A 26,337-nucleotide genomic window follows, 5' to 3' on the forward strand; every position below is an offset into this window, starting at 1 on the left:
GGGGCTCCAATTCAGTAGCTTGGAATGATTCACAGTCCTCCTTTATTCAAATCCTTCTTTATCTCATACTGTCGTTATGCAGCCTCAGATGAAAAAAGGCAATATTCACTTTGGGTTCCTCGAGGCCATCCTTTCACCTGATTGGCCAACTTTTGGAGGTAAATCAGGAAACTGCCTCACTTTTATGCAGACTTGTCTTTGACTGGAAAATACACTTCTGTTTGGTAAACTGCACTGGTTACCTGCTTACAATGACAAAACTAAGGTTTCCTCTATTTAAAGGGATACGCCACCCCTATGTCAAATTTAGTCACTCACCATATTCCCCAGACATTGTACTAATCTGGCAGCACAGCTGTTAGCTTTAGCTTAACATAGGCGCTGTGATGTAGTTTGCAAGTGATAAATAAATTTTCCTAATTACTTCTTGTGTCCTGTACATTCACATCAAGTACAAATGTCAATGCAATTAACACAAAGGGGTTGCCTAGGGCAGATACAGACATGGGACTATATTCCGACAAAGCGCCGGCAAACCACTGTGCCAGGTGCAAAGACACCACGCAACACTTGAAGACTAGTCACGCCAGTATTGACCTTATATATGGATAAACCCATCGTGACGTCACCCATTGGATTTTGAACTTGGAAAATGAAGCCCCAAGTGGGCAGAGCCTGCAATCGCCATGTTGAATGAACTTTACTCCACCCACACTTGGATACTCCAAATAGCAGCCTGGACATTGAGAGCCGCTCACCAAACTCTCTGCTACCTGTTAGCTCAGGCTACCTACCTGTCACTCAAAGAGTGAACGCCTTTAATTATGTAGAATATTAAACCTTAATAAAAACTAAACAAATGAGTGAAAAAAAAAAATAAAAAAAATCACCCTCCGTACAGTTGTCATGAATAGTGAAATAAACAATCGAAACCAAAATAATTTTTTGTACGAGGCTGTAAACATGTTTAATAATGCTGTAAAGTTTGGCTTTTTAACAATGGGTCTATAGGGATTTGCTCCCTTTTCGGAGCCAGCTTCAAGCTGCCACACAAGAAACTGCAGCTTTTTGGACTTCAGTCTGGCCTTCATCTCACAGACCTGGAGGTTGGCAGAAGTTGGTGGCTTTTCAGGTGCTTCGTGGTGTCTTTGCTGCTTTAGTTCTGCTGGATTAGGACAATACCTGAACACTGTTTTGGACACAAAAAAATGTTTCTCGCTTGTCCAACTCCGGGGAATTCGATGAGTGACTAAATTTCACATCCCTTTGACCGCATTTGAAACTACTCATGTAGACTGCTCAGTTTCTTTACTTGCTCATGTTGTGTCTTTTTATTCACAGGGCACAGATGTCTTTCAAATGCTTTGTAGGGTGTGTTTTAATCCAAACCACAATCTTCCTCTAAAACTAAGCGTTAATACTAAGCGTTTAATCCTACATCAAACCAAGCAGCGACTGAAAGCAAAACAAATATTGTGACACAAAAGAAAAGACTATGAAAGCCAAAGTGAAGTGGAATAACGAGACAAAAGACTATAGGTCCTGCACAGGCCTTGGATCCAAGTCTCTTGGGTGAAAGTCGTCTCCGCGTTAGGATTCATCACCGCCTCTTACTCATGCAGATTTCACAAACAAAGAAGATAAAGAATTTATGTCCATGCACACAAATCAGGTGAGGAAATCGGGTAACCGTTTCACAAACTGCCACAAGTCTGGGCTACTTTTATATAATGATATGATATGATTTTAAGTATGAAAGACACTGTCAATTTATATATTTCTGCTGCCGTTGTGCTACTTGCATTGTGTTTCCATATTTTCTAATATTGTGAATATTTGCAGTCAGGTGCATTGTCAAAGTGAAGACAAGTGAAATCATTCAGCTCTGTTGGCCACCATAAATATTAAATTCCAACACTGTGATGTTATAAATGACAGAAATTAAAGAACAGCTCAATAGGTCACCACAATTTTTTTTCTTTCAAAATGAATCTCTTAAAGTCTTCTCCAGAAAACTTGGATGACACTGAACCAGAAGTGTTCCCCCACTGACTCACAGTCGGCAGGCCTTTTTGCCCAGCAGGGTGAACCATCCCCAGGGTACATCACATCTCTCAAAACTCTGCCAGATGCATGAGGGGGATGGGGGAGGTGATGGGCAGGGGAGGTCTCCAGCTACAAAAGAGTGATGGGTGATGTCAGAAGGGCGCAGTCAAGCACATGCAGCCCCTGGCTCTACTGGGACATCCAATTCCCTGTGTGTCAGTGGCAAGCTGTGCCTAGCATATCTTCTGAAGAGATCACCTCTCACTCTAGATGTTTAAGCTCCCAAGGACTCCAACTGATGTAGAGAAAGACTCAGTCTTTTAATATTATTTTAGAATTGCCCACATGATGTTTTCCTTTCAGCGTGACATTGTGCTCTGAATGTGGTATACATGGTTCAAGGGCAACGGAGTCTGCGCCTTCAGAAGTGGTGTTTCCAGCAGTCATCTCTGGCAAACTCAACACTTGCTCGTTTTGCTCACAAACAGGTACAAAAAGGAAAAATATGAAAACAGCTGCCAAATATCAGCTTCAAGGCTTCGATATAATGCAAATGGACAAATTCATTACCGGTGAATTGAGGAACAAATGTTCGCACAGAATCAGCGGTCTACCACCTGTGAACAGAGATGTCACTTCAGTTTAAAAAGTCTTTTCACACTTTACTGATATAGTGTCATGTCATTAATAGTAAAAGTCCTTCAGACACAACACGTGTTGATGTTTACTACCGAATTCTTTTCAGAAATGAAAATGGATCACAGAGCAGTAGGCCACACATTTAACTTGTGTGGAAGAACATAATTGTCTTTAAGTCTAAAAAGTGAGCAAATGCAATTAGACCTGAACTAAAACTTGTCATTCACAGAATGCAAAAACGTTTGAGACTTTAGATGCTGGCACTTCACACAAGGTGAAATAAACCGATAAGTAAGTGAGCACCGTTTAAGTTCGGCTGGTGAGGCTGTACAGCATATCAAGAAAAACAAAATCTCCTGAAATGGAGAGCAGGTAACGGTCTAGTTTCTGGGACAGTTCAGCCTCTGAGTCATTCGCTCATTATTTCTGAATAGGTGCATATTACGCCAAGGTTACTCGATTTATTGATTTATTTATTGATTTGGTTTTGTTTTTACAGTCCATCACGTACAAAGCAATTTAGACAGCAATGGCCTAAACTTTCAGAGTTGAAGTGATACCCATCTGGTGCAGCTGTGAGGTGGCGATTGATCCATTAATCCAGTTGTGGTGTGTTTGAGGACACACCCTGGCATACACACATATATATATGGTGTGTGTGTGTACACACATGTCTATGCGTACACACACTCATATCTAGAATCAAACATGTGAAGAGTAAAGTGGCCATCAGACTCAATCCCTTCAATCGTTTCGGAGATAATTCCTGGTTGCATAATGGTTCAAAGTCAGGAAGCATAAAACAAAGCACACATGGAGTCAGATTATGAACATGCTGCAATTAGAGAACAGAAGGTGGCTCAAGGGAGGAAGCTTTGCATGCAGAGCCTTGGCAATACCTCCAGAAGCCCTCCACACACTCCATCCACACACACACACAAACACTCGCACACCCATTCGTGCCCACAGATACACGCAAACAAAATATGTTCCTCGGTGCCCTCTACATGATGGAAACCGCAGATGTCTCTGATGATTGCTGCATGCGTTCCTTTTCAAGCTGGGAAACAAATGTTGAGAGGGTCACCGAATCATGAAGGTCATGTGATGCATCATTCAGTTCCCTCCCGTCACGGTGACCCCGCAGCGACCTAACACAGGCAAGCCTCTGAATAAATCTAGCACTGTGGTGTGCTTTGTCTGCGTTTTGGTTTTGCTATATGTCTGCTAAAACCTTCTTCCAGTGCAGAGGACTCCAAATTAACTGTAATATAGATTAATCAATTAGCAAAGTAGTGATAATCGTTTTAGGCCATTTGCTACATTTATCCGTAGCCATCACAGTTGGGAACAATAGGTACATTGTATTATTCACAATCTGAATCTGAATCTGAAGTGCCTCTGAAACATTCATTCTTGCTTTTTGATGCATTAAGTAATGAAGGAAATGGAGCTAGAATCTGAGGTTGGCACCAAATTATTTTCATAATGAACGATAATGAGAATGTGAATATTTATGTGTGTGTTTGTGTGCGTGTACACAAAGCTCTGAGCTCCACTTTAAGTCATGGCTGCAGTTTCAAAGCACCAGATCTGAGAAACCCTTCAGGTAAAGGATGAACCACATCTACCACCTAATTTTCTCTGAATATGATTCAGACCAATACAGTGATAAGACAAGGACGCTGATGATATCTAATTAGAGGATTTCACAAGACGATAATTCTTCAAGGTTGGGCAGCTGTTACGTTGTACATTTCTCCTCGCACTGCCAAAATAAAGAAACCTAATACAACTGTAGTGATACACAATGGCATACATTTTTGTAAGTTGGCCATTCATTCTGATGAAAGACAAGTGAGGTAATTACAAATAAAGAAGCCTTATGTTAACAAAACACATAAACATTATTGGGTGCCCGCAAGTGATGGTGCAGAGCAGTTTGGTTGCTTACTGACAAACAACATAATGCAATGGCCGGGACAGAGAAGAGAGCGAACAGCTAACTGTATTGTGGTTCTTCTGGTAAGATGTGTGAAAAACAATGTTCCAATTATAGATATAGCAAAAATGGGATAATGCAAGATTTTCTGTTCAGCTACACATAGCTGGAGGCTCAGTGCTGCACAGCATCATCGCAAGATAGTAATGCCTTTTGGTTGTTCACCACAGGCTTAATAACATTCTCTCGATGGAAAGTAAAAATCAGGGGAGCTGTGGAGTAGTAGTTAGAGGTGCAGTCCATGACTGCGGTGCCTTGAGCAAGCACCTAACCCCCAGATTTCTCCCCGGGCACAGCAGGAACATAATTTCAATACAGTAATAATTAGTATTATTATTATTACTTCCCTTTGCTGATTATTCGGTTTGGTGTAATCCTCTTTCCAGGAAACGATTCGTAGAAAAGCACACAAGCCATCACCCTTCAATTGATGGTCAAAGCCTTAATCTCATCGCGCATCAGTTGCTGAGCGCTGTAACGTATCTTATTTGTAATAAATAGCTGCGTGGAATTACTGAATTACAGAAAAGGTCAGCTACTGTTACCTTAGAAATAATAAGAAATGTTAGCATCAAAAATGCGGAGTGGGCCAATTCAAAAACACCAGGCGTCATATTTTGTAATATAATTGCTGATTTATTGATGGAAATTCCACTTTATTGTTGCAGCCGGTAAAGGTTACTTTTAACTATGTCAAATTAGCCTGAACGCTAGCTCAAACAACTATTGTGCATGGTGAAAGAAGTTTGGATTCAGCCTGGAAGTTATTATTCAGCCTGAACTTCATTTGCCCGCGAAATGTTTTCAGGGGAATTGAGATCATATCCTGGGTCTTCTGGGACAATCAAATCAGATTGTTGGGATGGGTTTTATGTGGAGATGTACCGAAGAGTAACTTTATACTGTGGCTTTGAATGACTTTTTATTTATATGTTGTGGAATTGTTTGAATCTACACTTGCTAGCTACAATTAAAATAGATGTATAAAGCATCATACGATTAAATGTCTCAGTCTCAGTCCAAATCACAGCATGGATTGGATTGCTTCCTTCTATTTTCACGTGTAAGCAGCCTTCGCCCATGCATTACCTTAACGATATCTGGATTACTTTATCATTACTTTGTTAGTCATGCTTTTGTGCTCCAGTCCAGATGGCCCTGGCTCCTGCCAGCCAGGACTTAGGTTAAATCCAATAAAAAGGCCATATTATACTTTGTGCCAATTATATAACTATCAGAGCCTCAATGATGTGTGGTTACAAATCTGTATCAGTTTTGCCACTCTATCCCAAACCATTGTCCTATTCCTATCTATTCACAGACCATAATCTGTTTCCCACAAGTCAAAAGAAACTGAGTCTCAAGGAGACTCTTATGTCAAAATGTTCCATATTCATCTTAAGCTGAATTCACCTGATACCCACACGATGACCTAGAAATCAGTCACACTCTTTGGGTTTCAATAGATTATATTGTTAATCTGTATTGCACGTACTTACATGCGTACATTTTTTGTTCTTTGTCTCATGGTATACAACATCATATATGGCACTTTAGAAATGAACTGGTGACCTATGGAAATGTACTAACAAATGAATGCCTACTATTGTAGGCATGTTTTACAAGACATACTGTATATCAGGTGAATAATACTACAACACATTAACCTAGAAAAAGCTGGTAACATGTTCTGACTGTAAACCTAAATAACAAACAGACAGAGAAAGTACATTAGTCGTTTTGTACATTATGTATTGGAGCATTTTGAAGCAAGAAAAAAATAATAAAAGCACCTGAGTAAATGTACTTTTTTACTCTCAACCACTTCAAGTGAGAAGCAAAAATGCATCAGAGCGGCCCAGAATCAGATTATATTTAGCAGGATTAGTCATGAATCTACGGTTTACAGATCAGAATATTATTTATGTCAAATTAATATTATTTATGGCAAATTCAATCACACTAAGTGCTGACAGATTTTAACTACAAAGCTGGTCCCATGTCTGTCAACATCAGGCTAGTGGGCATGTTTTATGTTTTCCATTTTTCTTTTTTTTTTTTTACTATTCAGTGCCACCACTGTCAGTAGAGGAGCTTCCCTTTCTCTTGTCTGTAGTTTCTAAATATATCACCCTCTACAGCTGTTGCTGTCAGGAATGACCTGAAAACAGCCAAAAAGGGGACGTTTGATACTTGGTGTATATATGTAACAGGCTTTCCCTGCCAAATCCGTCCGTGTGTTTGCCAATAAAGCAACCGCGACAAATTGATCTGAGAATGAGAAACTCAGGAGGGCGGCGTCCGCAGCCGGGGTATTAAAGCAGAATATCACTGAAATTCAGCCTTAATGCATCCGCTGCCCTGTGACATTTGACTGCGTGAGTGGTAATTGGGAGAGTAGATTTATTCTTGCCGTTTTAGCAAGCACAAAAAAAAAAAAAAAGGCTTTCTTAATTTGCCGCGTTAACTCCTAGCGATGTGTAAGTTACAAGTGACTGCACAGCTCAATAATTTAAAAGTACAGTGCGGCTCTCTTTAGCCACAGGAGCAACACCACTGTTTCCTCTCCTACAAATGTGTGTCACTGATATTATATGTTCAGCTCTCTTTAATAAACAGGGACATTTTTAAACATGTCACAGCAGAGATGGAAAAAATAAACGTACACCTCCCACTACACCATCACCTTGCGGTGACTGAGCCGTTTGTGCCCACGAATCTGACAAAAACAGAGCCTCAAACCATGTGCATGTGTAGGAATGTGTATATTACATTCCCACATACAGTATATATGTATAGTGTTACTACACAGTGCTACAATTGTGCGTACAGCACACTGCCAGCAGGCATACACAATCACTGCATTTCAAGGACTCGACACCTCTGTTTTGCTACCCAGGCAGGGCTGAGTCACAGCTCCACTCTAACAAGATAGTCAGGACAGGGGAGAGGAAGGAGCAGCTTATTCTGGGAACTAAATAATGGAAAGACAGAAGAGGAAAGTGTAGCTTTTTGTTTGTCTTGCAGGGCAGGACCTGTACGCGTAACAAAATACGAGTGATTGACAAAGGCCGATACGCAAATGTGTACAGAACTCTCACGAAAGATAATGAAAGGTGCGCGGATACAGGTTTCCCTCAACCATGTGGGTTTTTTGTCTTCCTGGTAATTGTTCTGATTTCCAACAAGAAATACAGCAGGTGGCTGTTTTCACTGGAACATGACGTAACAGAAAGTGAATGTCTGCACACAGAAAGTGAGTGGCTGGTGTAGAGGCTTGGTAAGAACCAAAGAAAAGAGTGAACGCTGGCTTTAGATTTGTCAAGTTTTTGTTATTAACCTATAATACATAAAAGTTAAATGAAAAACTATGTGGAAATCAATTTATAAGATATTTATTGTGTTGAAGTTTTGCAGTATCCTTTGCTGCAGACTAGAGGAAAGGCCAGACACAGAATGGATATCTGAAACTTTTTTCTTTTTCTACGCTGTTGGAGCAGATGAATAACGGGCAAAGAATTGACAGTATTTGGGCTCACTTCAAAGACGGGGGAGTATTGCAAACCAAGGTTCTGCCGGCTCCATCTTGGGAGCGGAGCTGCAGTGAGGAGTCTGTAGCTACAAGGACAAGGACATTTGCGTTGCCCCTGCGGCTACTTTAATGGTTTTACTAAACACGGGGATGATATCTGAAAACTTAACGGTAAACTTAGTTAGCTCTGGTGACTAATTGTATTTATTTATCTTTTGTAAACAGGGACGTGGTGTGAATTATTCAGCGTAAAAGCTATAATGTACCAAAACGTAATTTCTGTTTAATGCATTTTCTAACTCTAGCACGCACCAGTTCTTATCTAACAGTTCGCCCGGGACCTGAACAACATATGTTAAGCAGGTGGGTTTCCCCTGGAGCTTTAATATATTCTGCTCCCTCTGGTTTATTTAAGGTGGCAAATCTGCATCCACTGCACAAGGGCAACAGATTCCTCTTGGGTGGTGTTTTAAAAGCGTATCGGAGCTGGAGATGTTCTGTATCATCGCAAAATCACTAAAAGAGTGTCACGGAGCATTGGTGCATAAGTGGGAGATGGAAATACCACGCAAATAAAACCCAAGGACCTTTTCTACCTGGTGTCATTAGCACAAGTTGCTAGTGCTTTAATTAAACACTTTTAGCATGAATAATCCCTTCATCAGCCCAACATTTTCGTGACACGGTCCATAGCTGTACTTCTGTGATTGGATCTTTTTTTGGGTAATAATTAGAGTATTAATTTCCCTCTATAGTTAAGGTCCCTTTGATGAATAAGATAATAATCCAATTAGGAAGGTAGAAAGCAGTCCAAGTCTACTTTTGTCATTAGGATTCCACATAGTGCTGTAGTACTTTACACTCGTCCACCTCCCATGAAAGAGTGATTACTCAGGATAGATTTGAGGCAGGTTACCCACTCTCCTGTAAAATAAGAGAACAGTTCTACAAAAGTAACTGCTATTCCTAATGTCCACTCTCAGTAAGAGTAGCGGACAGAGCACAGCATCCACAACTAAAAAGCAGAGCGCAATAGAAATTTCAAGTTGTTTATGAAATGTTTTGCAGAAGGACAGCTCATTAAATTTAAGCATTTAAAATTAGCTTGAAACTATTTCACCTTGTAACAGCATTGAAGAAGAAACTTATAAATAAACAAGTAAACAAGCTGCAGGGTCCCTTCAAAAGGTTTCAGTGGTTTGGTGGTTAAATGCAAATTTTTTTTGTGTTTTTTTTTTTTTTGGAGCCAGTGTTTGTATTTGGAGAAATAAATGAAATTCATATTAGTTGCTGTTACGGAATTACGTAATTGCTGGCGTCCGCCATCCACATAGTTTTGCAGCCAACAGGTGGTCTGGAATCCCTCCGTTGTGAAGTGATTATGCTTCGGCAAAGATCTGACACGCTGCTCACAACGTTTGCGTGGGTTCTATGTGGTGAGACGAGCGAGACTGACAGCGTCCTACATGTCATTTGACGTGGGGAGGTTGTAGGTGAGGACCCAGATGCAGGACCTTCAACATGATGTGGATACATGGACATGTGAAAACATGGAACCAGACGTGGAACAAGGATGTGGAAACTTGGAACATGGCATGGAGACATAAAGGTGACATAATCGACGCGACAAAGAACAAAGGGAAAGGCAGAGCTATATATACACATGAAGACTGAGGGATGACAAGACACAGGTGAGACACATGGTGACAATCAACGCAGGTGACACAAATAACCAATCAAGACACAAACACAGAGAGGAACACCAGAACTTAACAAAATAAAACAGGAAACAACATGACATGGACAGACATGGAACCTTGATAGAACAATCATGACATAGAAACATGGAACAAGACATCAAAACATGGCATGGACGGACATGGAACATGACACAGACAGACATGGAACCCTGACATATTTAAATGCATGCAGAGATTTTTTTCGTTGTATCTGTTGAAACAGGCTCCATTATTAAATCCAAATGGCAAGTTACCAGACTCATACTCATATAAAATTCAGTGTGGTTATTCAAGGCTAGACAAATGACACAGTAATACAAGTATTTGTGCAATTTGCACTCTTCAGGAGCCATTGTTATAGTATTTAATTAATCTTATCATACAAAGTTTATATCATGTTCAAGAAGATGAAAATCTAAAAAGACAAATGGGTCTTAAGATATCCCTTTAAAACTAAAAATGACCTCAGGCAAATTTGCGGTGTGGCACTGAAGGCTGATGGGGCACATAATAGACTAACCTGGGTGGTTATAATAAGAATTATATCAAATGTTATCATTTTGAGTAGCCTCAAATTCCAGGCCCCTGATATGAATCTGTCTAAACAGCACTAAGCCCTATTTATAGTTGCATTCTATGCAAATGAAAACAGAGCCAGTCGTAGATGAGAACACATGTTTTAAACGAGAATTCAAAATATGTCTGAGGAAGAAAATAACATATCACGTTACTGACAAAAGCTTTGATGGAGAGACGAGGCTAGAATCTAAATGCTATCCTGCACAGTTTTGCAGATAATGCCACATGGCAGAGCTCGCTTGCTCTTTTCATGTTGTAGATGAGGAAAAAAAACAAAACAAAGAAGACCGTGTTGCAGTGCACCAAAGCATATTTTTCAGACCTACATTGCTGCCCTGATCCAACAATCCATCACTGCACCTCTGGGGCCTTGATTTACTGCCTCAATGTCTGAAAAAACAAATGCATGTTTGGTAGTCGAGAGTTTGATCCGGATTTATGCCCCAAGTCAAACATACACACATAGCACTCCGCCCGGGTTTAGTCTCTTGTCATGTTGGGCTAGCAGTGCCGCACAAAGTTTCCACAGCACATATTTGCAAGTCCTCTATGTGCGAGTCAAAATGTCACAAAATGTGACAGAATTGAGATATAGTGTTTTGACGTGCCTTCAATTCCCAGAGCTCCGCGAGCTTCATTTTTAGCCCCATGACTGCTGCTCCTTGTTTGCTTGTGTGCGTGTGAGCTAATCTCATTTCTGCTTTTCGGGCCCAGCCAAAGGCAGAATTTGAGCAATGGCAGCGAAAGCAAGAGAACCACAGCTGACCACAGTGACGTAAACAAGACTGACCGGCCCAAACTTGGGTGCCTGCACATATACATACACACACACGCACACACACACACACACACACACACACACACACACACACACACACACGCGCGCGCACGCTCTCACTCACCTATAACCACGTTTCCACAGGGGAATTTACCATCAATGGCTCCTCAGTGCGAATGTATGTGTGCGAGTGTGTGTGTGTGAGAGTGAAAGAGGCAGAAGGAGTAACTCATGCTTGCCAGTTGCAGCTGCAGCTCCAAGCATTTTAAGGGACAGACAGTGATTTTCAGTTTCTCTTTTAGAGAAAAAACAGATCATACACGCTGCGAGAATTAAGGTTTTAATATATTAAATCTTGAGTATTAAAAAAATAGCATGAAAAGTAATGTATTCAACAGTAATACAAGTTGAGATATGCCATGGTAATTTCAGGAGCATGCTTCGTGCAAAACATCAAATGTACCCAGCAACAAAACACTGACAGATGCCAAATTATATCGCGATCTAACGTCATAGATATCACTTAAAGTTAGCATTTTAATTAATTCCAGCCAAAAGTATGAACTGTTCCCATTTTCAAATAACACAGAGTGTTTCATTTTGCTCAGCCCAATAAACCTAGCACAGTGCTGTGGATCTCTAACTACATAATGACCCGGTTGCTACGCCTCTGTTACGCTGACCTGCTGACAGCTTCAATTAAGCTGCTCATATCACTTCTAGTAAAGCCCAGCTGGCCGACCCCCAGCTGCCTTATTTTTTTTTTTTTTTTTTTACCAGCAATCAAATGACAACTTGGACAACCAGTGCAGAAAAGTTGAAGAAAGGGATCTTGTGATTTTCACATGAATAGTTTTGATTGCTGCTCTCTGCTGAAAAGGGGAGAAAAAAAAATACACGAGCAGTCACCTGAGCAACGACTGATTGAATCATGCGCGCTGATCAGATGCAGAGTCGAACACCGAGACAAATCATCCACAAGAGGGGACTGTGTTGAGGGGTCAGAGGTGACGTGTGCTCGTCAGGACGCGGGAATGCACATCCGGCGCTCAGCTCGGCAACAGTGGCGCATGTTTAAATGCCACGATTCATGCGTTTCGCTCAGTTCAGTGACATTCACTTCACAGTCGGACTACATCCTGCTGAGTGGCAGAGCAGGAAACAAGCGACGCGCGCGCGCGCTCACAGATCCACGCGACCCAAGACAAAAGCAAGGTGCGCGTGCAGTGGGCTTTCATGTCAGACACTCGTTCGTAAGAATTTATTCCTTTATTCCTGCACGGACTTCAAGAATATTCTCTTTCGGCGGCTCTCGCTCAAGCGGCTACCGGGACATTCTGTCAGCACGGCTCGGTAAACAGTGGCCGCAAAGAAGCAAATATCTTTCTGCTCTGTCATGCAGTCGCATTGGGCCACATTATTAAGGTCACATTATGGGAGGATAAGAAGAAAAGAGAGAGAGAGGGAGACATGGAGAGGGAGGGATTTTCTGCTATTTCTTCCAGGGGCTTGTGAGCCATATGTTCAGCCCTGGGACATAATAAGCAACACGAGGGGGCTCGGCGAGGGCCCAGAGACACGCCGACACATGGGAAGCAGGCTGCAAGCTGCGTGTGGGGGTCAGGCATGTGAAGGGAGTGCAGCATTACCGGCAAACTGTCATAGTCCCGCTTTAGAAACAAGGAGCTGTGTTGATTTTAATTGAGAGCTTCAGCTTAGACATGTGCTCAGGTAGATATTGCTCAGCTGTGAGGCTATTGACGAACTGTCCAACGATGTTTGTTCTTTCTTTTTTTTTTTTTTTTAACAAATGACGGGAAAAAAAACAACTCTGCTTTACTTTTCCGATGATTGCACATTCTTGAATCCTTTAAAGGCCATTAAGAGGAAGATACTGGCACTAAGGACAGGTTGAAAACTGAAAGCTGTTGCTATATCTTAACAATGTGGCCATAGGGGAAAATGAGCCAAGACTAGCCTGGCTCATAACTGCCTTTTCAAATGGCAAACTAATATTTTTATGCTTCAGTTAAGGCTTAATATACCACGTTAATCTGTGAGCTTTAGATGTACTGGTTGTCGTGTTCCCGTCTGACAGACCCAGGCAGCCTCTGTCCACATTTCCGCCGGCTGCCGCCCGCAGCTTCATATTCAGCACGAGAGAGGTATCTGTCGTCTCTTCTCGCTCTCAGACAGAAAGCCTACCTCCTGAAATGTAAGTCTATTGCTTTAATTGCTCAATAGAAACGCACCAAAAAAAAAAAAAAACAGCTTTGCAGCCGTTCCCAGTTTTAACGTTTTAAATTAAAAGTATGCCAAGCACATCCAGAAGATTCAGAGGTAAAGTGAAAAACAGAGAGTGAGCACTGGAGCAGAGGAGCAATCCCCTGAGATCTCCCTGTAAGAAAGAAGGAGGTGGATGATGGAGAAAGCACAGGCAGAGGGTGGGGGGGGGGGGCAGAGGGGAGAGAGAGAGAGAGAGAGAGAGAGAGAAGAGAGTTTGCCTCCAGTCTCGGCACAGAGGAGGATCAAAGGTTTGTGCTCTGCATCTCAATGGACATCCGGTCACCAATACTGATGAGCCAGAGTGTGTGATGCTCCATTCACGGGGTTTATATCTTATGGGTAAACAAGTGGTCATTGCATGCAAATAAATGAGTGTCTTGACTGCACAGTTACGCATCATGAAAAAGGAAAAAAAGGTCTGAATTCAGGTTTGTTATAAACAAAAAAGGCAACAGACAAAATATATTCGACATCAAGATCAATGTAAGGGTCTGACATTACTCTATGTATTCCTGCACATTTAATACATGCACAGCATTGTTACACATTCCTTGAATCAGGTTAAAGCCTCTACAGCCTTATGGCCGGAAAGGAAAACATTAGAATTCCATGTTTTTTTGTATTTCAGAGTGCAATTATTAATTTATTCTGTGACATTTTTGCAATGAAGCTGCAACAGTAATTATTCTCACACTGTCTAAAAATAGTCCGACTCGTTTCGGTGTGTGGGCCAAGTGTAAATGCAACATCATATTAAATTTGCTAAGTTTAACGTTTTCATTTAGAAAGGTGTTCACTTTGAATATTTTTGCCTGCTACCCACACACGCTTTACAAATTTCCGTGCCACACAGCCCCAACCGACATTTTACATGGCTACATGCAGCCACATACGTTTTTTTTTTGTTTTTTTTTTAAATGCAAAGTGTCAAATCATCGCTGCATTTGCGCACTAACTGAGAAGACATAAGCCGGTAAACACAGTTTGAAATGCTCACCAACCGTGGGAATGTTTGCTAAAACACAGCTGTTTGTGCCAATTTTAAATCCATATTTATTTTTGCAGCAGTAACAACCAAAACCTCCCTCAGCGTCAAATACCTCACAACCTTTAACATCACGTATTACTACCAGTTATTCATTTATTGTATTGTGTGCTTGAGTTTGGGAATGTCACATAACTGGATTAAAAGAAAGTAACTAAATAAATAAATAAAAATAAATCACATGATTCACACATTCAGTGCTTTGGAGACTCACCAGTAAACGAGGCATGAGTTGACGTGACTGTGGTGTATTATGTTTCAACTTTGACCCTCAGTACGTAACTTCCCCTGGTTGAAACAGCACGTCAGCTCCCTACTATGATGATCAAAGCATTTATCCAGATTATGCGTAGCCATTACGGTAATACTCTGTGAACATGATCTAACGTAGATATATTTTGAAAAAGTATCTGTGTTGCATACATCCTGTTTGAAAAAAGAAAATAAACAACATATCTTCCTCAGTTATTAATCCTTCCTCTATGAGAAAAGCTGCAACACGGGCCATTAAGTCTTTTTTTTTTTTTGCTCCTGCATGTTTTCAGTGTAAATGTACTGATGACTGATAAATGATTACTTAAACTACACATATTGCCATAAGCAGTTTAATTGAAGACAGAAAGGGCTGTTTTCAATTTCACACAATTTAAAATAAACGTACTCCACAAGTTAAAACAAAGTGATAAATGAAACCGAGGAACAGAGGTCCTCCATCAGAACGCTTCATGTCAGTGTCTGCTTGGATTGGAATAATGTCTACATCCATTTATATATATTTATATATATATATTTATTTTAAATGTTGGAATTATCTTAAAAACATTCCCATGTATTCTGCGACTACCCACAGAAATGAAGAATTCAGCATTACCTCACATTAGTGTGTGTTTGTTTATCACAGATGGTTGTAAATCCTCTGATGAAACGCATGTGACCTCCGATGGGATTCTGTCCCTTTAACTTGAGAGCCTATTAATTGTCTGCAATTATCCTTTGCAAGCGTGGCATCTGTCAGAAGTATCTCTCCTCTTCCCACATGGATAGAAATGCCATAGTGGTAAAGGTTGACTGTGAATTCACTATTTATTGCACAGTAGGGCTTGTACAGTCAAATTTTGCCATCCCAGGTCTAAAACAAAACAGACAGACAGACAAACAAAAAACAATATGTCTGCTTTACCGAACTCCTCCTGTAGCTCCCACGTTACTACAGAGAAACAACCTTTTGTTGAAACTACATTTTGCATACAGGAAATGAATGAAGACACTGCCTAGAACTAGTTCTATTCCTGGAAAATAAAAAAAAGGAATAATAAGACATTTGTAAACTATCCTGTTTGATTACTTTGTGTTTAAAATGTGCTGTTCTGTAACATTGGGGAATCATCCGCAGTCCCCTTGGTGCATTCAAAATCTTTAGTGCAAATTTCAAGAAACAAAATGACAGAAATGAAACCAACTTGGGAACCTATAAGGCAACAATTATAAATATATCAAAAATAGTCATTAGAGAACTATCTTTGTTACAAAAAAGGTACAAAAGTTTTGTCCTGTACCAGTGAGAGGGACATATTTTTAAGTTGCTCTACCGATTTCACAGCCTTGTATCCCAGCTGGTGAAGTACTTTTTGACACACAGTCTGTGTGTATTCTACCATGTCATAAGACAATTTCAGGCGCCAACTCTCTGCATTAGCTGCCGAGTCCCTCACTGTACCGAACTTGTGTTTTGCTGAAGGCTCATTGCTGCCTCGAGTGTTTGCATGTATCCAGTCTTCCACGTTTTTATCCATAGGCAGCCCCAGATAATCATAGATCTCCTTTGTCTTAAGAAGCGGATTTCGAGCCAAATCCTCATATCGAACCAGCATGTATTTCCCTTTCAGCCAGTAGGGATGGCTGAGACCAGTTGAAACAGAACTGAGAAAGTCCTCGCAGACAACTGTAAGCTGACTCAAGTCTAGATTATAGGGCCTCCTCCCTGTGGCCCTCCAAATACGCCACAGTCGATATGTATCCCTGAATGTCTCAATCCGTGATGACAGGATACCACGCGGGTCTCTGACGAGTTGAATCACTTTGATATTCAGCCGTGGGTCTTCAACCAAAGCACGCAGATCTCCGATCTCCGGCACCCGGACGATTTTGATTGCCACGTGTCGCTTCTCGCGGCACGCCTCCGTTGCTAAAGTCATATTTAGAGCCGCGCATTTTTTAACACAGTCCCCTTCCTCCACATTAACGTCGGCGGGGCCAAAGGCATCACAGACAGGTTGCTGGCACAATGCTCGACTGGCACCACGGCGGAACAGTTTGTCCGTGGTGTGGTTGGTGGGCGTCGGTTTGATATAGCTCTCTAGGAAATAGAGGTCACAGCCGTACAGGCTGCGCAGGAGGTCCCGACTGGCGCCCAACATCACGCGCCGGTCCGCAGCATTGCGGCTGTGCGACAGACGAGGAATCAGTGTGGTCTGCACATGATAAAGAGGCTCAAACAGGTAGAACACCTCCTGGTGCTGGTTGAGCAGCTGGCCAACAAAGGAGGAGCCGCTACGTGTGGTAGCCAGGACCAGTATGTGTGTTTTACGTGTGGCATTGATGGAAAAGTAAGGGTAGTCATCGCAGCCTCCACCGCCCGCTGTTCCGCGCTCAAAGGGAGGTTCTGTCTCCTGCCCCCCCAGACCACAGTTCTGGGGGCTGGGCAACGGGCACAGCTGAAAAGGCTTGGAGGTGAGTGTCCGGATGGCCGTGTACTGGATGGCAATGGAGGCCAAGGCCAGCAGAATCACTGCCTTCCAGGAACATTGCATGGCTGAACCACTTCATTTAGACACAGCGGTCCATGCCAGGTCATCCCTGCGAACAAAGAATGTTTAGTCTTTTTTAATCTCAAAGTGAGCCATGTATTAACCGCGAGACTTCTTTAATTGTAGTTGACTTTAGTGTTAAAGATGACTCATCATCGGGTGAAATGTAGGCACACCACAGGCTACATTTTAATTGTGACTTCTAAGACTAAGAAGAAAAGCTATATATTCATTGGCACTTATGTTTGCGGGCGGTCGAAGATTAATTTACATGCCGCATAATAAGACAACAAGACGCTCCTTAATAAAGACTGCTTTCAGCCATGAGACAAAACCATGTGACTTAATCATTCAACTTGTTTCCCATTTCTCCTTCCAGTGCGGCAGTCTAATTTCTGAAAAAAAAAAAAAAAAAAAACGATAAAGTTCTGAGCCCCCCTTCTGGTTCCCATCCAATCAGCTGACACTGACTGCCAAAACATATACAGCAGAATGAGAGACCAGACCTCAGTGGAGGGTTTAAATTTAGACACATTTCTTGTTTGTGGCCAAGTCTAAAAATAGCTTTGACATACATATGTAAAACAGTTCTGCTTTATGTTTCTACCTTTCACCAGCTCAAAAAAAGAAAAAAAGGAAAAAAAAAGTTCCTGTCTAATGATTATTAGGCCCGTGGAATACTTCACCTACTACTGCAGCAGACCCCATTCATCCAGCCTGGCTCTCTATCTGTTCCATCATGTCTGCATCTAATTCAAGGACCCTGTTTTGCCTGATTGGAGAGTCGAAGCACTGTGCTGCATACCACTTGTTCATGAAGTAAGAAAAAGAGAAAAAAAGGGGAAGGTAAACAATAGTTTCAAGCCTCGCTGCCAATGTCATGTCAAGGGGAACTGGTGCTGTAAGTGGAGAATTAGATAACAACGTGTAAATCTGTTATGTTCCGGTTTTTTAACTAATAGTAGGACAGATGGGGGTATTGATACAAGCAACTTTAATGGCAGCAGCCATCTCCACTTCAGAAGCCATGCATGAGACTTATAAGATCTAAAAAGGGAACGACGCATAAGACTCCTTTTGAATGAAGTACAATGTGTTTGCACGCTACTTTAAAATAATATCTCACATGGTAAATAATATCCAGAAATTGCTACATAAAAGAAAATAAATCTGTATTTTTTTCCGGACTGCAGAGCCTAAACACCCTTCTGTTGAAGTGGCGGAGATGACGCTTATGCTTCATACTGTTAACAAGACAAGATATTGACTTCGATGGCAACACGGACAGCTGATGCTTACAGATCGGTGCTTTCCCTTCATAGACATTTTGATTTTTTTTTTCTTTTTTTAAAAAAAAGGCCCATCACACTGCAGCGGGAGCAGGTTAAAGCTGACAGAGATGTTCCGCGATGCAGACATCCTTACCAATGCTGCGATAAGACCATACGAACGTATCCCACCCAGGCGCAAGTGTTCAAAAATAACTACGTATATGTATATAAAGCGTAAATCGGGGGTAAATGTTACAAATTGGTATGGCACGGGAAGATAATGGAGCAAATAGCACACTTGTTCCGTTATACCTTGTTGGTAGTGGTAGTATTCTCATGATGCGCCGTACGTCCACGAAGCACGGCTGGTTCTCTTCAGTCCTCAAATGTTTTCCACCGTGCGCTTCTTCCCGGATAGGAGAGGGATAAATGCGCCTGGCGGATCCGTATATTCCATGTAGCGGTGGCGCGGTGCGTTAAATAGTGAAACGACCGGCGTCAGGCAGATAGAGAAAATCGAGAGAAAGTGCTGGGAGCTGTGTTATTACTAAGCTGCCAGGCGGCGAGACCAGCGGGGGGAGAAAGAGGCAGCCGGGCTTCCCTTATATGATGCGCAGAGGCTGAGTGTGTGAGGTACACAAGGACTGACTGTCTGGACCACACCAGACCCCTCCCCCTTTCCACCTGCCTGCCCCTCTCTCTCTCTCTTTCTCTCTCTCGCTCTCTCTCTCTCTCTCTCTCTGTCTCTCTCTCGCACACACACACACACACACACACACACAGACACACATCGGCGCACACATCCTCATTCTTACCCCCCTCACACAAGCAAATCAGCTCCTTTCACTTGTGGTTGCGAGTTCATACCATCAACCATTCCATTTGAACTGTATGCAAATGTGTCATTTACAAGAGAATATTTTATAACTTCTTTCTTTTTCTTTTTTTTTTCTAATGCCCCACCCCACCCCCCACCCCAGCCCCATGGAATGGCTGAGGCACTTCAACATGCAGACTCATTTACTGATTTCCTGTAGCTCGCTTATGTTATTACAAGCATTTTCCTGTGTGGGGGATTTTATTAAAAAAAAAAAAAAAAGTTTCACTTCTGACTTTGACATGAACTCCTCACATCAGCATTATCGCTTCGGGCCCTATTCTGCAAAGTCCTGTCTCGGAAAGGCGGATCCGCAACCCCACTTATCGATACGGCAGTTGGTGGGCTGATAATGTGATATGACTGCAGAAGGTGCACTCTTAAGGAAGCACGACTGTAAACCAAGTGTGAGAGCATTAGAAAAATGAGCGAGGATGGCACATGGCGACTCATGGCACGCACCAGCATGGTTGAAGACAACCAGGTACTCTGCCAAGCTGTCTTCAGAGGGGTTCCATCCTACCACGTTCGCAAGTAAAGTCCTTGCAAACAGTAGATGCCTTCATCCACACTGTAAGGACAGGGACAAAACAAAGAAAGGAGAAACCATAAACCCTTCCAAAAATCCTTTGGAGACCTTTGCAGTGCATCAACAATACTCCTCAATAACTATATCCTTCTATCTACGCCATGACACATTTGGGGAGATGGGGAGATAGTGCATGTATGTCTTTGTCTGGGTGAACCCATAAGAATAACAGGTCTTCTCCTTTTATTAATTCCATCATTAGGTTACTTGGTCAACCTTTGTGGTCATTAAAGGTCAGTTGTTGTCTAGGACTGGTGTTCTCATGACTTGTACACAACTTTCCATGACATCAGTTACAAGTTGCAGTTAACCACTTCGACCCTAGCTTCCTCCATACAGGGGGCTGATGTCAGATCCGTGTGCTACAGATGATCTAAACACGCATGATAGTATGCACCATTCAGAACATGTAATACACCAAAATGATCATCTAAAAGCCTCTATCAGGCATTACAACCTAAACAAAAAACACAAATAAAACCCCAAGCATTTAGTGCTTCTAACCTCCCCACTTCAAGATAGCCACAGAAACAGTGTCATATGAAAGCAGAGGTGCTGCTGATTACAACGATGTCTGTCTCTTTACTGTGTGACAAAACTCAGAGAGCTAGAAGCCAAAGCGTCGCGAAAATAACATTCACAAAATCATAAAGTATGTCTTAACTTTGCTGTTTTGTGATTAAAAGTAAGATTAAAAGCTCCAAAAACTCTGCTATGTACTTCTCCTATAACTCTGCATCAGTTCGAAATGAATTCTTGCGCTCCTGTTTGTTTACATGAAAAGAAAGAGGCTTTTAGGTTGAAGTGTAAAGTCACTGACAATATGCTATCTTCGTGTTTACTTCGTTCTGGATCGTCATTGGTGGTTGCTACAGCAAATTTGGGCATGGTTTTCGATTTTCTAGACTTTGGCTGATTGGTCAATAGAGGTTTCAATCATTAAAATTGACCAATTGGTTGTCAAGATATTATCCTAGTTTCACCGAAGGCCCCCTTTTACACACGGTCTGAGTGAATGAGTCAAATCTGTTGTATTTGTATTTAGTGATATATCAGTGAAACAAAATTAGGTATCAGGACTGATACCTGGGAGAGGCCAAATAGCACATGTGGTGCCAAAATGTGACAAGAAAGGCATGAAATTATTCACACAGCCCTTAGAGTTGTAAAGATATAACCTATTTCTGATCATGTCATTTTTGCACAGGAGGCATAGAGGTTATACTTTTTGTAATGTACAATGTAATGTGTGTAATGTACAATAAATACCCTTATTATTAATTTAGAACTGTACGAGTGATTAACAAGGGCATATATTGACTTGAAAGGTTGAAAGGCACTCTGTTTCTCTTCCACTTTGTTCATTAGCTTATCAAATATCTGGTCCATGGCCTTCTGGATGAAGTTTATTGTGGACTGCAGATCACAGATAACTTTTTGTCCACTGTGACTCTTTCTATTTGTTTTATTAATAACCTCAGCTATTACTTGGTGACATAGAGGTAAGGTAACACAACTTCAGAATTGATGAATGTCAGATACATTTTCAGAAGATTTAAATTTATTATGGAGTTATTAAAAAACATTTTTAGAAAATGATAATTTCCTGTTTTTCTCTTCTTTACTTGTCCAGGTGCATAACAAATATTCGCCAAATCCCTAGAAAAGTCATTGCATACACAAACTGACCACTTAATATTTGTTGTGGTTTGAATAACCCCCAAAAAGCCCTGCAGAGCAATAATCATGCTGATCTCATGTTATGAATTAAGTTAGACAAGATATTTTTTTTAACATATTTTTTTATCATATTTCTTTTGGAAAATATACAAAGAACTAGCACAAGATATAAATCTATCGGTTACATGGCTGCAAGTATGCCACCATAATCCATGTTGAATCTTTTACTGTTTCTTGTCTTCGCCTCCCTTCTCAAGTGGGTGTTTTCCAGCATCAAAATCTTCCACCAAGAACTGAATCCAAGAAATCTATTCCAGCTTTGTGAGCATCGAGAACTGACTCACAAAGCAACAGACTGTTTTTAGAAGAACCTGTGAATCCAGCAGACGGACAATCACGAGAGAGGATCAAGGGGAATTGGTTCTGGCAGAAGTACCTGAGCCAGTTAAAAGTTCTGAAGTGGCGTTGTCCCAAAGATGCCCAGATTAACCCTGAGATGCTAGAGGCTCTGGATGTTGAGCTGTCACATGGCTGACATCGCCCCAGTTCCATTTCTTGTTTCACACAGATGTCAAAGAGACTCAAAGACAACCTGGATTTTAACAGTCTTATTTTTCTCAGGAACTTTTTTTTTTTTTTAACTTTTTTTCTGGAAAACTGGTGGAAAGTACGGTATAAAAATGATTTATTCAAACTATTCAAAGTAGCTGACACAGAGTTTTAAATATAAATATGATGTAGTTGCAAAGTGTTAGATAAACAGTGATGTGGAAAGAGCTGAGTTAAAAAAATTAAAAAAAATACTGAAGCTAAACAGCTACAACTGAGAAGTGCAAATTATACAACACCCATATTGGGAAATATGTTTCTAGCTTACATCATAGAAAAACATTCAAATCACCAAGGCAATTACTACTTACAGATTTACGGTGATACCAAACGTTTTATCATTAAAACACTCAGGTCAACTTGTACAAATGTTACATATTGTTTCACCCTGAAATGTTTATCATGAAATCTTCGAATAAAGTCAGAGTTACTGCAGATGCAGCAAGGGGAATAGTGAAATATTTCACTATGAAACGTAAAGTAGACATGTACAGCAGTCTATAAATTGAGAAAACAGTGCAAAAGCTACAATACTTGAGTGCATTTACTTAATTATTTCTGACATGGTGAAACTGCTCCCTGGATAACGTACATGTTCGCTTGTAGAGATTGCCTGTGCTATCTCTGCGAGGCAATCATCTGCTCCAGCAGGTCTTTGATTGCATCTCTCTCTTTGTGCATGTTTGTGGACACATTTATTTGCCCTTTTCTGTACGCTCTATGAACCTTCTCCGGTATTGTCTCAAGCTTGCAGATGAAAAGGCCCCTGGATGTGCTTATAGCAGTGCCTCAGGGAGGCCAGTCGAAACATCAGCTATACAGCTCTGATTCCACGGCTGTCCCCGAGAGCGTTCATGTCAATGAACCCAGCTTGTGGAAACCTTGTCAAGGGACGCACTCCCACACCGAGGCCGGGCATCTGCTGCGGCGCGATAGCCTTTCAGCACATTATCGCGCAGGGCTATTCTTCTTAAGCACGCTATAAAAGGATTTGTAATAGATTCATAACACGCCAAGCTAAATAATGTGTGTTGGAGGGTTTCTGGCTTTGTTCTTCCCTCTGTCATCTTTATGCCAGAATGCACATGGTGATAGAAGCAGGGTTTTTGTGTCTGGCATTTTTCATTCACAACTTGGAACTCAGTGCACACCCGGATTTCAACGGATTCTCTTCTTCTTATTTGCTAAATAGGGGAGGACAGTTCATGGTGCTTTCCAAAGTTTTATTATATTTTACTCAATATATAACATTCTTTATAGTGTCTGCTGCATGTTCTGTTCACATAGTGGATATTTCTTACTTTACTTTAAACTAACTTTCACCACAGTGGGAAATAAATAGAATTATCTGCCCACCTCACATATAAGACTTAAAAAACAAAACAAAAACACCTCTACTCTGTCACCACTGAGCCCAGTAAAGCATTTTGAATTCACATTACATATGTTTACATTTGGGAAATTTCCCCAGATAGTGCTAGAAAGATTTACTCCGACAGCCACACACAAGGGAACACAGCTGTTAATTGAGCTGTACATAATCTATGGAAATTAACATTCTTGGCTATGATGTAGGAAACAGAATCCAAAAGTCAAATACCATCAGTCAGTCCTGTCGGTTATGCAGCAAAACCCACAAAACACATTTTTCTTCTTAATATCCGTCCAAATAAATGGTTATATTTGTAACAGTTTGAACTGTGTTCAATATGTACAGGGAAATGTGATATCTAGAGTCCATTCGGAGCTGGAACCGTGTGGTGGGCGCAGAGGGGTCTGTTTATGATGGTGTTAAGGAATCTGGTGCCCTGTGCGTGCTCGAATCTAATCAGAAGTGAGTTAAAACAACCAACCTTAGCCGCTTTCTGAAAAATAATTATCCGGAGACGCCATCTCATCTAACAAAGGTCACAAGGCCGGTTTCTCCTGAATTATATCACATGAGCCAATCAATGTTATCGCAGCAAAAAGCAGAGCATCGATTTGTCTAAAAGCTCTTCAGTTGTTCTCATCAATAAAGTTTTTTGAGGAGCGGGGGGCAGAAGGCAAGAAGTCGGGCGAGCATGCTGCGCTCCACGCTCGGTTCTTGAGTGCAGCTCCACCGCACAATTTCTATGTGCGACTCTGTCAACCCCGTGCCCAGCTACACCACCAGAGAATTGATCTATAAATGATGAAGCAGTGTGTTTATTTCTAAGGCGCATGGATCATGATTCATTCATATGTATTGATGGTATCTCGTTAAGACCTTTGATTCAAATGACCTTCACAGAGAAACAGCTGCTTGACAGATAATGTTTGTTACCATCCGTCCCATTTCAGTAATTACACACGAAGTGGCTTAATTCAAATTTGTGTTCGTTTGTATTGTTTTTTTGTCAGTGTTAGTGATTGTGGTGTCCAACATTTTTACATTTTGTTTGTGATTCAGATGATGCAATTACTGTATATTTTGGACAAAACAAAATGTTGGAATTGCTGTGTGCGTAAGTAAAAGTTCTGTTTTTTTTCTTTCTTTCTTTCCAAATCAATTGGAATAAAAGCTCTAAGTGCCTACTGTGCGATCACACCAATTTCCCATAGAACTATGCCTGCTCTTAGGGCCTGTGGTGACTGGTTGAAGAGAATAGGCTTCGGACACTGTTCAACTGACAAATCTGCATTCCCTACACTGAATATGTAAGTGACCTGAAAAAGCTCCCATCTCCAGCAGCAATGGCACCGCTCTATGTGCTTGAGACTGCTTGAAATTCCAACTAGACGGCGGTCCCTCAGGATGAGCTTTATGCAGTGTAAACCCACAGAGCTGCGGCTGTCATTCTGCTGTACCGGCTCTTTTGTCAAAGGTCTACTTAATCAAATAGACACCATATATCCCTTCTCTCCATGCATCCATATGTATGGGGCCCCAGATTTGATAAACGAGTTCGTAGCCTCGGCAAAAATAATACACCATCTGAAACGTACACACAGAGACCACACTCAGCTTCATTGGAAATCTTGTCACTGGACCATATTTTGGAAGTCAGTTTTCTCCTCTTTCAGCTAATTATCCAAATCAGTAGACATAAGAAATTCAATTTAGAAAAAAACAAAACAAAACAAAACAAAAACACAGCTCTTTCCTTTGAAGGCATTTGCGTTTGGAAAGCAAAGCAACGTTTCAGCTCAGTTAACATGTGATTCATTTTTCAGGCCAGGTTTCAGACCAGGTTTTGTAAAGCATCTGGAGACAATTTGTATAGTTATTGATGCTATATAAACAAAAGTGGATTGAACTGATTCAAATTTGTTCCATAACACATGTTGTTCCTAGTATTGACCTGTCCATTATATCAAGGCTTGCTGATGTGCTCCATTAAAAAAAAAAAAAAAGAAAAAAATAAATTGTTAGATATATTCCTCCCAAACCAAATAGAGTAAATAGTCCAAAGGAACCTCTTGGTTATCCATTTAGAGTGTTGCTGAAGCAAATGTTTAGTTCACATAGACACGGAAATTGAAATGCAGCCATTATGCCTCCAGGAACTGAACAAAGAAACCAATCAGGGCATGCTATCCCTCTACTCCTATCACTTCCTGAGTTTACATAGAAACTGGTAATCCATTTGTATTGAAAAAAAAAAATAACCAAATCAAAAGGAAAAACAACTCATGTAGTCATTAATCGGAACAGACAGCCCAACAATCCAATGGAAAAATCTGATTGAAAGAGGTGGCGTAACCCTTTTTGATAATCTCTTCCACTGAGAAATATTAGTGCTTGATGACTATGCAAATGATGGACCTGATCAGTTCACTCCGATTGAAATAAGTACCTTGTTTCATATTTCTTGGTTGCATCATTTAGAGTAAATT

At 41.1% G+C, this 26,337-nt stretch overlaps 1 protein-coding gene across 2 annotated transcripts; it reads right to left on the reverse strand.

Annotated features, from left to right (window-relative positions):
- Positions 1-11,642: 11,642 nt before the first annotated feature.
- chst1 (carbohydrate (keratan sulfate Gal-6) sulfotransferase 1) lies at positions 11,643-19,441 on the reverse strand. Of its 2 annotated transcripts, XM_047581517.1 has the most exons (3): positions 19,037-19,441; positions 18,140-18,260; positions 11,643-17,502 (listed from the first exon to the last, which is right to left on the reverse strand). In XM_047581517.1, the coding sequence occupies exon 3, from the start codon at positions 17,454-17,456 to the stop codon at positions 16,170-16,172; it is 1,287 nt and encodes a 428-aa protein (XP_047437473.1). In that variant the 5' UTR covers positions 17,457-17,502; positions 18,140-18,260; positions 19,037-19,441; the 3' UTR covers positions 11,643-16,169. The 2 variants fall into 2 exon arrangements, with proteins under 2 accessions (XP_047437473.1, XP_047437472.1); XM_047581516.1 differs by lacking the exon at positions 18,140-18,260 and having other exon boundaries at positions 19,037-19,438.
- Positions 19,442-26,337: the final 6,896 nt, after the last annotated feature.

Source organism: Mugil cephalus, chromosome 3 (assembly GCF_022458985.1).
Source record: "Mugil cephalus isolate CIBA_MC_2020 chromosome 3, CIBA_Mcephalus_1.1, whole genome shotgun sequence".
NCBI classification, from domain to species: Eukaryota; Metazoa; Chordata; class Actinopteri; order Mugiliformes; family Mugilidae; genus Mugil; species Mugil cephalus.